General features: G+C 50.1%; 5 protein-coding genes across 5 annotated transcripts; 4 read left to right on the plus strand and 1 right to left on the minus strand.

Moving 5' to 3' along the window:
* The first annotated feature begins 105 nt into the window (after positions 1-105).
* On the plus strand, positions 106-2,431 carry CC84DRAFT_158400 (uncharacterized protein). The gene is made up of 3 exons (XM_018185417.1): positions 106-284; positions 335-647; positions 697-2,431. The coding sequence occupies exons 1-3, from the start codon at positions 178-180 to the stop codon at positions 2,110-2,112; spliced, it is 1,836 nt and encodes a 611-aa protein (XP_018043126.1). The 5' UTR covers positions 106-177; the 3' UTR covers positions 2,113-2,431.
* A 318-nt stretch (positions 2,432-2,749) lies between these two features.
* CC84DRAFT_1077196 (dihydrodipicolinate synthetase) lies at positions 2,750-3,837 on the plus strand (the record flags this gene model as incomplete). The annotated part of the gene is made up of 3 exons (XM_018173741.1): positions 2,750-2,912; positions 2,974-3,518; positions 3,568-3,837. 3 exons carry the CDS (start codon positions 2,750-2,752, stop codon positions 3,835-3,837), a joined length of 978 nt encoding a protein of 325 aa, XP_018043127.1.
* Positions 3,838-4,218: 381 nt separating this feature from the next.
* CC84DRAFT_1201676 (general substrate transporter) lies at positions 4,219-6,562 on the plus strand. The gene is made up of 7 exons (XM_018181734.1): positions 4,219-4,583; positions 4,639-4,796; positions 4,845-5,309; positions 5,356-5,631; positions 5,679-5,901; positions 5,957-6,223; positions 6,275-6,562. The coding sequence occupies exons 1-7, from the start codon at positions 4,483-4,485 to the stop codon at positions 6,444-6,446; spliced, it is 1,662 nt and encodes a 553-aa protein (XP_018043128.1). The 5' UTR covers positions 4,219-4,482; the 3' UTR covers positions 6,447-6,562.
* Positions 6,563-6,824: 262 nt separating this feature from the next.
* On the plus strand, positions 6,825-9,152 carry CC84DRAFT_1135736 (uncharacterized protein). The gene is made up of 4 exons (XM_018176071.1): positions 6,825-7,750; positions 7,812-8,269; positions 8,319-8,687; positions 8,745-9,152. The coding sequence occupies exons 1-4, from the start codon at positions 7,129-7,131 to the stop codon at positions 9,075-9,077; spliced, it is 1,782 nt and encodes a 593-aa protein (XP_018043129.1). The 5' UTR covers positions 6,825-7,128; the 3' UTR covers positions 9,078-9,152.
* Positions 9,153-10,963: 1,811 nt separating this feature from the next.
* On the minus strand, positions 10,964-12,775 carry CC84DRAFT_158508 (uncharacterized protein). The gene is made up of 5 exons (XM_018185418.1): positions 12,683-12,775; positions 12,283-12,636; positions 11,886-12,226; positions 11,496-11,837; positions 10,964-11,350 (listed from the first exon to the last, which is right to left on the minus strand). The coding sequence occupies exons 2-5, from the start codon at positions 12,632-12,634 to the stop codon at positions 11,003-11,005; spliced, it is 1,383 nt and encodes a 460-aa protein (XP_018043130.1). The 5' UTR covers positions 12,635-12,636; positions 12,683-12,775; the 3' UTR covers positions 10,964-11,002.
* Between the last annotated feature and the right edge of the window lie 50 nt (positions 12,776-12,825).

Here is a 12,825-nt window from a genome sequence, read left to right on the forward strand (position 1 = left end):
AGCATTCCATTTACAAGATTCCGATCAATAGGTGCATGGAGCTAAACTGACTCGTGTAGACTGGGGAACTAAGAACATCGCGCCACAACACGAAATGCACATCACCAGAGACGGTCTGCATGTGACCGCTCACGATTTCAAAAGGCGCATGTCGCTCTGTGTTGCCTCCATACCTTGATGAATGAAATGAGCTCGGTGGGTGCGAGCAATGGCAGCCAAAGCCCGGCCCAGTATTCGTCGGTTCGACGACCGCCACGCTCCAAAAATGGATGCTTAACTTGCCGGTACATTCGAAAGTCCAAAAGTCATGACCCTGCACTGATAGGTGTGATAGGCGACGAAAAGTGAGATGTAGCGAACAGCGGCCCCGGTGCTCACACTGTGAACGACTGAACCTTGAGTGCAAGTGGCGCCCAGTCCACAGACCGGGGTCGATGCAGCAGGAAGTCGTTGTTTCGACCCCAGAGACCATCGTTAGCAACGGAGCTCCCGCATTAGATCCATTCGGGAATTTCTCAACTGATGCTGTGGATCAAGTCTTTGACTATGCAAGCTTCATGTGGGATACTTCCGATCTGTGGCAAAGCCATAATATGGGTAGCGGAGCATATGCAGGAAACAATATGAACGCCACATATCAACAAATGGTATGGGTGGGTTTCCACGTGACATTTTAAACAGGCTTATCAGACCTAGGACACGAGTATGTTGGAAGGTATGCAGCCTCTACCGCTCCTTCCTGAACCATCACCCGCGTCCAATAGCAATCAAGATTCGGGGGTTTTGGAACCCCCAGTCTCCGTCAGGACTGTGGAGCCCTCCATATTGATGCCGGAACAGACGTCAACAAGTCACCAAACAGCCGAAGATCGCTTGCTATTGGATTACTTTACTCGCACCCATGTCCCGCCAATCTTGTCTCAAGTCGAGACGCAACAGAAGTGGTCTACTATGCGTCAAATACTCATGGGACTGTGCAATACTTCCGCAATGGTACGATACGCAGTTATGGCCTTCTCTGAGCTTCTGCTTCGTCGACAGGAACGATCCTGGCTACAGAGTACGCAAAACCACTACGCCAAAGCTATGTCGGAGCTGTCTAAGTTCGAGGATATCAGCACCGCAACAAGTCCCGGACATGGCCGCGAGAGTCTTCTCGCGACTCTGTTCTTCCTCAGTTACGTCGATATCCTGGAGGGTCGGGTAGAAGCTGCCCACAAGTGCCTCAAAGAGGCGCACACGATTTTCAAGCAACGAGACAAAGCTGGTTTTCGCGCACTTGAGATACGTTTATTGCTATGGATAAGACTGGTCGACGCTCGCGCAGTCTCTGCCGGTGGTGACGGCCTCTTCCTATCAGACCAGGAAGAGGACTTGCTCGTCAAACCGTCGCCTTCAAGCTTTCAAGGCGATGCCGATCGAGATGATGATACACAAGACGGGGACATTGAAGACGTCTTGTTTCAACTCCTTTACCACCCAGGAATCATATTCTTCCAAAAGGTGCAGAGCTTCATGGGCCGCATTTCCAAGATCGATCCGTGGCACAGGCCCAGAGGGACAGTGGAAGACGAGACTGAGGTTATGAACATTGCCGCAAGAATCACTAAAGATTTGCGGGAGCTCTACGAAAACAGGCCGCCATTAATGGACTACGCAATCTCAGGCAAATTGACTACGCCTCACGTCTCAGAGAATTTGGCAACAACCATCACCAAGTCATTCAGATCCTATCTTGCCAATTTCCACGCCAGCAGGATACATCTGCATCGCGTTGCATACAAGTCTCTCCCTCTTACTAGCGAAGCATCAGAAGCACTTCGGTCCATCCGTGACCTAGCCAAACTGATGGAAGAAGGCCTAAGCGAGCATGAAGCTTTGCCCGTGAACATGCTGTGGCCGCTTCTCATGCTGGGTTCCGAGGAGCATAGTCAAAGTGAAAGAGCCTGGATCAAAGAACAGATCATGCGAATGGAGAAGGTAGCCACGAATGCCCGCATCACAGCGCAAGTGCTAGAAGAAGTGCAGACAAGACAGGATGCGAGTAAGACGAGAGTTGACATACGCTCCGTTATGCACTCTATTTTCGATTCTTGTTTCGCGATCGTCTGAACTGACGACAACAATGCGCGTCCCTCTGTCTACCACGAAGACTATCGTCTCTCACAACTCTACTTCATCTGGGCTGCGGCAGTCCTTTTTCTGTTTGGCATTGCAATCGCTGAAAACTCACAGCTAGTAATCGCTCCGCTTCGAGAAGATACACCGACTCAACGCAGAATCTGGCGACGTCGTTCATCTTACTGGTCCTCTTACACGCACACTACTCAACACGGCGTGACATATGCTAAACAAGCAAGATTTCGTCATTTGCGACGTTTCAATCGCCCACATATCAGTCATGCAGAGCGCAAGATCGACTGTAGAAGTCATCTAGTTCTTGTCGGCTACGCTAGTGATTTAAAGGTCTAGCGTAGCCGACACATTCACATTGCCACTAGTCGATATCGCGACGAGACACGCCAGCTCTGCGTACGCGAGAGCATCGGCTGAGCACGCGCTCTGAGACCCACGCCGCGTCGCGTCGATGCGGGGATGTCGGGAAGTTGGGGAAAAGTCTCCAATGTCCCCGCCATTGTTCTTGAACACCCCAGTTTTGCTCACTCGCAAAACTAAAAGATCATTCTCAGCCCGCACTTGAATCTGCTGTATAACTCCCAAAAGCAAAGATCAACTTTTAAAACACACCATGGGCTCCATCGAAACATCCACATCACCAGGCGGAAGGTCATTCCCTCCAGGTGTTCACGTTCCTTGTCTGACTTGGTTCAAGAATGATCCAAATCAAGAGATAGACTGGGATCTTCAAAAGAAGCATTTGGAGTTTTTAGTCGCTTCAGGACTTCACGGTAGTAAGTACATAACAGAGCTTTTGTTTCCTTCCTGTGTGATGCCATACTAATGACTTTCTAGTCGTAATTGCCGGAACAAATGGCGAAGCCATCACCCTCACGACATACGAAAAGACAAGACTAGTCAAGCTAGCACGATCCGTTGCGACCGAACTCGGACGACCCGACCTTCCCATCACAATCGGCTGCGGCGGTGGATGTACACGAGATGTAGTCGCAGAAGCAAGACTTGCCGCCGAAGCAGACGCCGATTTCGCCCTGGTTCTGGTGCCAAGCTACTTCCATCTTGCCATGAACGAAGACGCGATTGTCAGCTTCTTCCAAGAGCTTGCGGACGCTTCGCCTATTCCCGTGCTCATCTACAACTTCCCGGGTGTCGTCGCCGGCCTTGATGTCAATTCGGAGATGCTGGCTACACTAGGCCAACATCCCAACATCGTGGGAGTCAAGCTCACCTGTGGTGGTATCGCGAAAGTTGCTCGGGTACGAGCGCAGTTTGAGCCCGAGGAATTTTGCGCGCTGGCTGGGCAGAGTGATTGGCTGGTGCCGGCCATGGCGGTTGGAAGCACTGGCACGATCACAGGCGTCGGAAACCTCTATCCAAAGGTATGACTACCGCGAAGCCCCCCAGTTCACACTTACTAACTCTATCAAGGTGTGTATCAACATTTACAACTTATACAAATCGGACAAAATCCGAGAAGCCGAGGCTGCTCAACTCAAGTTGGCACAGATGGAATGGGGTTTTGGCAAGGGAGGAATCAACGGGACAAAGTGGGTTGTAGCAAAGATCAGAGGGTATCCGTTGGAGTCGTGCCACTGCAGGCGGCCCTATCCACAATTCACGGATGCGAAGAAGCAGGCGTGGATTACTGGAGTGGTGGAACCTTTGAATAAGGTTGAGACGGCACTGACGAAGTCATAGTGCTTCTCGCACTCATGAATTACTATATTATGCCATACATAATGCGCTCGGTAAATCTAGAAATCGGTGATCAATTATTATGTTATGCTACTTCATCATCGACCAGGATGGTCCCTATTGCTATACACCAGCCGAATCGAAGAATATTCCCGATACATTTCCCGATTTTAGACTGATCGTGCCTTCTTCATTTCTCCTATGTCTTTTCCGCAGTTCCGGCACTGTAGCGAGCATGGTCGGCTCTTCGCAAGGAAACTACCTTGCGCTCGGGGGTAGGCTGGCCAATCGCCGGCCTCCGATCCCGTCGGCTCGCTACCAACGTCGCCAGTCGCCTCGCCTCGCCTCGCCTCGCTTTCATTTCCTGGCAACCGATGCTAATGACTAAATTCTAAGTCTGCGCAGACCGCACCAGCATGGTTGCGGCACATTGCAGGCGATGGTGGCTTCGGTTCCAGAAGTTCGGAGCGACGTACTTTGCCCCACGGGGTTCCTCTGGGGTATTGCCTTAGACAAGCGCAACTATACATAGTGGTGCTTGTTCCTGCGTGTGGATCTTCGTTTCCAAAGCACTCTGTTTTGATACGCTGTGTGTGCAGCTTCTCAGGTTCTTGACACCCCATTCGCTTTGCGCACCACCTGGGCATCATGGGAGGCTTTCGTGCGGTAGAGGATCGGCCGACTCCTAAGGAGGTATACAACTGGCGGCTGTATACAGAGGCGGCGATCATTGCAACTGGCTCTATGCTGTGAGTATATGTAAAACTGGTTTACGGTATAATGACTAAGTCATCTCTCCCGCAGTTTCGGCTACGATTCGGCCTTTGTCGGAACTACTCTTGCTCGCAGCAGTTTCAAGAAAAGTTTTGGCATTACAAAAGAGAACTCGAACTCAATCAACAGCAACATCACCAGTGCTTTCCAAGCCGGAGCTTTCTGGGGCGCCGTCTTCTGCTTCTTCCGTAAGTAACTCGGATTCTTGCCTCGATACTCATTTGACACGGTACTAGTCACTGAACGCCTTGGTCGAAAGTGGGCGCTTCAGATCAATGTTCTTACCTTCGTCATCGGCGCGATCTTGATGACTGTAGCAACGAACCAACTCTCCTACATATACACTGGTCGCGTTCTCACAGGCATCGCCTGCGGAGCCATTACCGCGACCGTGCCAAGCTATATTGCTGAGCTCTCCATCTCATCTATTCGAGGCATCTTGACAGGTCTCTTCGAGGTGGCTTATCAAGTCGGCTCTGTTGTTGGGTTCTGGATCAACTATGGAATCTCACAAAACATTTCTTCCGACTCTGCTACAAGCTGGCGCATTCCCATGGCTTTCCAATTGGTGCCAGGAGGTATGCTCTTGATTGGAGGGTTCTTTCTTCACGAAAGCCCTCTTTGGCTGCTTCGTAAGAATAAAGATGAGCAGGCTTACAAGGTCCTGGTCGATTTGAGGAAGCTGCCAATCGAACACCCATGTAAGTGATATGGTTTGCTGTCATATTATCTGTCTGACCCAGACAGACGTCCAAGAAGACCTTCAGGCTATGAGGAATAGGCTTGCTGAAGAGGCAATCATTTCGCAACGTTACGGCTTTGGTGCATGGGCACATTTCCGCGGTGCACTGAGCGAATTCAGTCGCAAGGGTATGCGAAACCGTGTGTTTCTCGTATTTTGCATGTTCACGCTCAACAACCTCTCGGGTGCGTCCGCTATTAACTACTACTCGCCGACACTCTTTGGCTCACTGGGGATCACGGATGTTGCTTTGTACACGGGTATTTATGGTTTGGTCAAAGGTATTTCCAACCCGATGCCTCGAGAGAACTCTGCTCACAGTATTTAGCGATCGCATCTATCATCTACTACGTCTTCCTCATCGATCTGATCGGACGCCGTCGGCCGGTCATTGTCTCAAGTTTCGTGTGCTCTGTCTGCTTATGGATAGTCGGAACCTACGTGAAGATTGGAAATCCAGCAGCAAAATTAGCTGCAGGAGAAGAACTATCTGCTTCCACTGTTGCTGGTGGCAGGGCTGCAACGGGAATGATAATGATCTACTCCATCTTGTGAGTCCTCAAAATAGCGCGAGTTCCAACAGCGGAAGCTAACAAGTTATTCCAGCTGGTCCTTCGGCCTCAACGGTATTCCATGGATTGTCAGCGCCGAGATCTTCCCGGGTGCCCTTCGTGTGTTTAGCGGCACATGGGCAGCGCTTGTGCAGTGGGCCATCCAGTTTCCCGTTACCAAAGCGCTCCCATACATTTTCGCTTCGTTCGGATTTGGCACGTGGTACTTTTTCGCTGGGTGGATGCTCTTGGCCACAGTGTGGGCCTACTTCTTATTGCCTGAAACCAAGGCATTGACTCTGGATCAAATGGATCTCATATTGTACGCCCCCTTCCTGAATTATATACGGTACCCTATACTGACATATCACAGTGGTTACAACAACGATTCGAGATACAAGATCCCGCATACTTCCATGACCAAACGCTTCATCGACGAGGGACTGGTAAACCAGGCTGCGACAGACGATAAGATCGGATCCGTTCATGAAGAGAAATCTGCTGAGGATAGGGTTGAGTCTTTCCAAGAGGGGCGAAATAATTGATTTTGAGTTGCTTGGTCTGGAAGTCAACGCATGCGATTCCTGATATCCCGCAGATTGTTGGGATTTCAGGCACCATGTGCAGTTGAGGTCAGGCTGGAAGGTCACGCACACCTATCTACACGGCTGTAGCACTACCATAGGCAATAAATGAACGCTTTGGTGAAGGCCAACTACCATCTACCGCCTATATGAACACTCCAGCGCCAATGCGCACGAACGGGATCGCTTGGGCACAGCACCACGGGTCTTGATGTTGACTTACTGCGCTTGTCCTGATCTGGAAAAGACTCATCCCCCTAACGCGATTGGGACCGCGCTAGTTCCTTAACGTCGCGATGCGTCAAGTGATCACGGATCGTTGCATGTCCCTGTACTCCTCACAACACTTGTGCTTGACCTGCTTTCACTTGAATACGGTTCTTTGCTTCTGATCGTGGTTCAGTTGCTGCGTGCGCAGAGACGCATTGCACCGCCCCCCGCATGCGGAGAGCAGCCTCCTATCTGAGACCGCCTGCCGGTGCCAAATGCTCGCGTGACCAGCATCATGTAGCATCCCAGGGTGCCTGGACAGGGCACGAGCTCTCATCACACGAGGCTGTGGGAAGAAGACCACCATGGGCAAAAGCTCCGTGTCCTCTTGTTAGCTACCGCTGATATAACATCTCATTCCTGTAAGTGAACTATGAATGCGCCGTTGCGACCTGCATCACCAGCGGAAAGGCTTCCCGCGTACTACGAGGATTTCGACGACGAAGAAGTTCTGGCCTCTTTTCACGATTTCGACAATGAACGAAACTTCGACCTATTCGACCGGCAAACACGCAATCCGCGCAGTAGCAACTTTGTTATCGATTTTGGCGATGACGACGCATATTGCGCTTTCGACTTAAGTTCGCACTCCGTTTCGCGACTACTCTCAGTACCAAGGCCAGCAAATCTTCACACGCGATGGATCAACCTATGGGTGCCCCACCTTCAGAAAGATGTGCTTCATGCTCTAGCCAAACATTACGATTTCTCACCGAGGTTGTTGGGCATGATGGCTTCCGAGCCACTGTCGCCACGTTCGAGCGCTTGGAATCCAGAGAAGAGCTCAATTACGCTCGGCTCAGCTAGATCTCGAAGGTCGCAACGATCGAAGGCATCGTCAGCAGCAAAAGAGACAGACAACGTTGATTCGGAGGAAAGCATCGGTATGACCGAGATGATGCACTCTACCCAATTAGATATGGTGCGAGATCTAAGTCACTACCACATTGTGGACGAAGTATGGCACTGGTCAACTGTTGACTGGGGACGGCGTTGTGAGTTTCCTCTATCCATTTAGCTTTAAATCTAACCTTACATCTGATTGACACCACTCAGTCGTTTGTCTCGGGTATAACTCACTCCATGATGTCCGTACCAAGAAGCCTCATGACCACAACGATGAGGTCGACAAGAGCCGGGACATGCCCTTGGCCAAGCGCGTATGGAATTGGCTTCTTCTTACTGAAGACAAGACTGTCATATCTATATCTGAGGACCCATTCCCTTTTACTAATGGCAACCTACAGTCATCCGATCTAAAGACACTGTACACAACACGGAGGAACCTAGTGAGCGTCTTCCGTCAATTGACAAAGGCACCAACGCCTTTGCGAGAAGCCTCCCTGATCATGCTACCTATCCGACATCGTATAGGCAACAGCGATGAGGAGACCGCGCACCGACCGACTGATGCTCCTGGTCTGCTTTTTTACTACCTGTTTGAGGACTGGTTCACAACGTATAGCCTCGTCACACGTCGCGAACATGGTTATGCCGCTGAACTCGACCGTCTGGTAAGTCCCCATTTCTATGCCGTCTTGTTATTTGTTAAAGCTTTACTAGAGACGAGAGATGCTGGTACGCGCAAATCTGGAGCACGTGGATCAGCTACATCACATCGGCTGCCAACTCTCTGTTCTCAAGCGCGTCTATTTAGCCTACGAGATGATCATCGACCGTGTTCTGAAGAAACAGGAAGCTACACTTGCTTCACTTAAAAATTCCCACATCGTATCCGGCATGGAATCGCTCGCCTCTTCGATACCCATCAACTCGTCAGGACCGCAAGTCCCGGAAGCAGATAGCCTGTTAGGTGTTTCTCTTAGCTCAGCTGCTCGTGCCAGATTTGAACGCCTGAAGGACAGGATCAAGCTGTATGCTCTGAGCGAGATCCAGGAATGCATTGACCAAAAGGACTCCCTCGTCATGATGGTACGTCCAACACAGCTGCTCCAGTTCATTGCTTCGCCCGACTGACACCACTACCAGAATTTCAATCTCATCGCCATCAAGGAATCCTTCAGCGTAGAACGCCTCACCAGAGTCACACTTCTTCTCGCGAAAGTGACCATCGTCTTCATGCCTGTCACACTAATGACGGGGTACTTCTCAATCCAGTTTGCGGGCTTGGAGTTCACGGTGAGGAGCTACTGGTGGGCGTTTGCTGTGGTTCTAGCCGTCAGCATGGTTCTGCTGTTCCTTTTCAGTTTCTTCAGCGGCACCTTCGAAGGAAAGATCATCACGCGATCGTGGAGCCGCATCATGTTTGATGTTAGTAGGCGGTGGTTGGTGCATAAGCGGAAGAAGGGAAAGACGTTCTGATTATAGCGAAGGTGGTAGGAAAGAGGGAGCGCATTGCACGAGCGACGCTACATCCATTCTAGAATTATGGAACGCATTCTTCTCACGCTGTCTCCTGAAACATTAGTTGAGTTACACCTCTTTCACCGTCGCTACAGGCCCAAATGTGTGCCTTCCGGCCACCCAGTACCATCCCAATGCAACAACCACCAGGCTGCTAAACATCACACAGCCCCAATTCATGCTCTCTGCGGTTGGGTTTGGCAAAGCAGGAAAGCATATGAACACAGACAAGAGGGACAGAAAGCACAGGGCGAACACGTTGATGAGGTTTCCCGCTCGGCGCAGGCTGAATCGAGCTCGAACGAGGTCGTGAGGAGCCTGGAGCCGATTGGCTAGGATACAGGATACTATAATGAGGTAAGATATGACGAGTCCGAGCAGGCCCAGAGAAGTTATGATGTTGAACGCTATCGACGAGCCGAGGATGTTGAGTGAAAGAAGGGTAGTAATGGCCAAGATCGCTAGAACAGCATTGACAGGAACACCGTAGTCTGGACGTACCTGGACCACGTCGTTGTGATAATTCAGTGACGTCGTTTCGCAACGACGACGTGACAGTGAATGTCATGATGAAATCGATAGTTTAGTTGAGTACACCAGTTGCCACCATAGCGCGTGGCAATACCCATGCTGCATCGACGGTCTCCTCGGATATGTGGCAAGAAGAGTCGGAGCCGGCCAAAGTAAAAAGTGGCCCAAGGACACCAACCAGGGTACTCAGACCAGCATTCCCCCAGCCACTATTATCTTCGAACTTTATCCAGACATCCTTTATATTTGTATATAGAGCCACGACCCACAAGACAATGATAAAGGCCAAGAATCCAGAGATGTATAAGATCATTCCGATCCCTTCGATGACGGGTAGTTTTCGGGCGGAAAGTATGTTTCACAAGAATGAAAAGGACGTACCAGCGATGTAAAACAGCGTGCTATGCCATGGCTTGAAAGAGTATCCTGGCACATTTAGAGCTATGAGACCATGCAGTTGTTGAGTCGTCGCGAGCGCTGTGGCTGCCATGGCACACTGCCATCCAATAGCAAACATCCAGCCTGCGACTCGTTGTCAGACTGTATCAAGGGTTCCATTGACTTCTCTCACCGACTAGATAGCTCAGAAGCTTCTGGTGTCGCTGAGGGGCGAGCTCGGAAACCCAGTGATACTGTCATCCTGATATCGGCATCCTGTCTGTCAGCTGAGCGCTCTAGAGAAGCAGGCACGACGATGGAAATGTCAATTTGAAATTCCGGCCTCCATACCAGCAGTCTCCGCTTTCTTTGTTCCAGCAGTATATCGTATCTAACTAAGACTAGCGAATCCCTAGAGGGAACTTGTGTTGAAAATCGCATCGAAAATAACAGTAGATTGTTAATTTGCCACTTTGCCCACTAGTTCCTCGTTACTGTATCATTCCCTTCATATCGCCAACTCACAGTGGCCTGGCAGGGCAGCCACCCGGTTCTGGCCCGGCCCTTTGGGTAGGACAACACATCCCTGCAAAACTATCGCATGGACGCATACAGCGCGATTTGAATCTGTGCACAAGTTTTCCTTTTAATTCGGCGTCTCACTTTTTACGCACAGCAGCACCTTTGGCACCATGGGCTTTTTTCATGCCACGTATCCCGGGCTTGTTGTGCACAAGCCGCCAGGCGTCAAATCGCCATTGCCTATCGTGTTTTTGATTGCGAAGGTCTGCGTAATGTTAACTGCATCAGCTGTCTTTCGCGGTGCTTTGCGGGCAATATGCACTGCTGTGGAAGGCTATGTGATTTGGCGAACTATAGATTGCGAGATGCCCTGAAGCCCAGAAAATCACACTTCCATGCCCGAGCTTGGCTCTTCTGTGAAATCTAACTTGTCATTGGCAGTTCTTTGAGCTTCAAAGACTGACCTGATCTTCCCAGGAAAACCAATCGAACGAGGGATCCAAGAAGAAGTCGTCTGGTAAAGGCATCAAATCCTCCACTGGAGCATTGAACGTCGCATCTGTTGATGTGCTTGGCATGTCGAAAGGATCGATAGTGCTCGAAGGATACGTACGTGACTGATTTGTTGCGGAGTCGGCCGTATCATCTTTTGCAGCTACGCGTTGCTGTGTTGGAGAACTCGCGTCATAAATGGCGCTCACGTGGTGAATGATCCTTTCTGTGATGCCCTTGAGCTTTCCGCCAATGATGATGTGTCGCGACTCGAGACGCTCCAGGTACTTCGGTACATTATGCAGTTTCTATCAATGATGAGCATCGGGAATTGTCTTCAGGGCACAACAATCCGATTGCGCTAGAACAGCTAGACAACGTGTCCTGATCAGCTGGCACGATACCTCGTGATGGCCTCAGGCGTTATAAAAGCCGCATTGTAGATCTACTTACTTTGAGAATGCGTTCACTCTGTTCGTGACTACTTACGCCCTTCGATAGGACCTGACCCCAAAGAGTCCCAAAAGCCATCATGGGGTAATGCAGCCATTCCCATAGCATGCAAGTATGCGTTTCTTTTGTATCGTACGATAGAAGCTCCCCGAGATGAGGAAGTAGGTCTAGCAGCTTCTGCGCCGGGACGACGCATTGTGATCTGAGATCTTTCGAGGCAACCATGAGTAATACATCAAGGTAATAATAATTAAGAAGCAATATTTGCAAGCGAAGATCGACGGACAACTGACCACGGGTACTTAGAAGAGGCATCTCTACTAGCGCAGACGCTTCGAGAATCTGTCCAGATCGTTAGTGGCATGATAAACTGAGAGGAAGAAGCCATACCTTTGTTGCCTCAGTGTACCACGATTCTAAGTCTTTGCGAACTTTATCTACATTTTGTGTTTCTTGACCCGGTAAGCAATGCCATACTTCGGCCTGTACGCGCGATAGCAAATTCATCTGATGGTCGAAATGCGCTTCAAATAGTATTGGCATACCATCTAAACGATTTCGAGTGGACAATAGCTCTTCCATTGTTGGAAGTGGCACTGCGTTCATCAGATCGCGTTGAAATATTGGAGACCGGCTTAGGATCAGTGATAAGGCTTTATCCAAGGAGTTCAAGCGCCAGAATAAAGCATCGCGCTGCTTCCTCGTAGTAGAGTCGATGTGAGCATGTGTGCCTGTGTATTTCCCGATTAGTTCACGCATATGTCGAAATAAGTTCTGATCAGCTCACCTATGCCTAACGCTATGAGCATCGTACATGCCTTACTTATCAATGCCCAGCAAGCGTACGGCGCCAGATATTTCTCGGCGTGCAACGTCATTGTAACTAGGGCGTGGATGTTCAGAAAACTAGGCTCAAGAAGAAACCTAACATCGTTGAAAGCCAGCCAGAGATTGCTCCTCAACCGCGCAGTGCAAGCTGATGACTCGCTCCCATCAAGGTTGCTCAGCGCGATGCTATAGAACATCACCAGCCATGCTCGCTCGCGAATTTGTTCCGGTTTTGACGCGATAAAATCATCTAGCACATCCGGAGGAACGGAGCTGATGGCGAACTGGCTTTGACGAACGGCGGTACACATCTCTAATTACACGTCAATAAGCATCTTCACAAAGCATGCGAAGCTTACCGTCAACCCAGACTCGATGCTGTTCCTTACCAAAGGAAAAATAATGGGATCGTGCATTTTTAGCCAGGTCGTCAAAAATGCTGGGATCTGCAACAGGGTTGGCTCACGTTTGACAATGTAATGGAGCGCTGACCTTGCCAAAC

The sequence above is a fragment of the Paraphaeosphaeria sporulosa genome (assembly GCF_001642045.1).
Source record: "Paraphaeosphaeria sporulosa strain AP3s5-JAC2a unplaced genomic scaffold CC84scaffold_1, whole genome shotgun sequence".
NCBI lineage: Eukaryota > Fungi > Ascomycota > Dothideomycetes > Pleosporales > Didymosphaeriaceae > Paraphaeosphaeria > Paraphaeosphaeria sporulosa.

What these genes read in the sequence shown, in the direction of transcription:
- CC84DRAFT_158400 (XM_018185417.1), top strand. Translation starts at nt 178, where the DNA reads ATGAATGAAATGAGCTCGGTGGGTGCGAGCAATGGCAGCCAAAGCCCG. An exon ending in AATGGATGCTTAACTTGCCG is followed by an intron (nt 285 to 334) that starts GTACATTCGAAA and finishes TAGGTGTGATAG; the next exon opens with GCGACGAAAAGTGAGATGTA. An exon ending in ACGCCACATATCAACAAATG is followed by an intron (nt 648 to 696) that starts GTATGGGTGGGT and finishes TATCAGACCTAG; the next exon opens with GACACGAGTATGTTGGAAGG.
- CC84DRAFT_1201676 (XM_018181734.1), top strand. Translation starts at nt 4,483, where the DNA reads ATGGGAGGCTTTCGTGCGGTAGAGGATCGGCCGACTCCTAAGGAGGTA. An exon ending in GCTGCCAATCGAACACCCAT is followed by an intron (nt 5,310 to 5,355) that starts GTAAGTGATATG and finishes TGACCCAGACAG; the next exon opens with ACGTCCAAGAAGACCTTCAG. An exon ending in GATCAAATGGATCTCATATT is followed by an intron (nt 6,224 to 6,274) that starts GTACGCCCCCTT and finishes GACATATCACAG; the next exon opens with TGGTTACAACAACGATTCGA.
- CC84DRAFT_1135736 (XM_018176071.1), top strand. Translation starts at nt 7,129, where the DNA reads ATGAATGCGCCGTTGCGACCTGCATCACCAGCGGAAAGGCTTCCCGCG. An exon ending in TGTTGACTGGGGACGGCGTT is followed by an intron (nt 7,751 to 7,811) that starts GTGAGTTTCCTC and finishes GACACCACTCAG; the next exon opens with TCGTTTGTCTCGGGTATAAC. An exon ending in CCGCTGAACTCGACCGTCTG is followed by an intron (nt 8,270 to 8,318) that starts GTAAGTCCCCAT and finishes AAGCTTTACTAG; the next exon opens with AGACGAGAGATGCTGGTACG.
- CC84DRAFT_158508 (XM_018185418.1), bottom strand. Translation starts at nt 12,634, where the DNA reads ATGTGTACCGCCGTTCGTCAAAGCCAGTTCGCCATCAGCTCCGTTCCT. An exon ending in GCTCATAGCGTTAGGCATAG is followed by an intron (nt 12,227 to 12,282) that starts GTGAGCTGATCA and finishes GGAAATACACAG; the next exon opens with GCACACATGCTCACATCGAC. An exon ending in GGTACACTGAGGCAACAAAG is followed by an intron (nt 11,838 to 11,885) that starts GTATGGCTTCTT and finishes CGATCTGGACAG; the next exon opens with ATTCTCGAAGCGTCTGCGCT.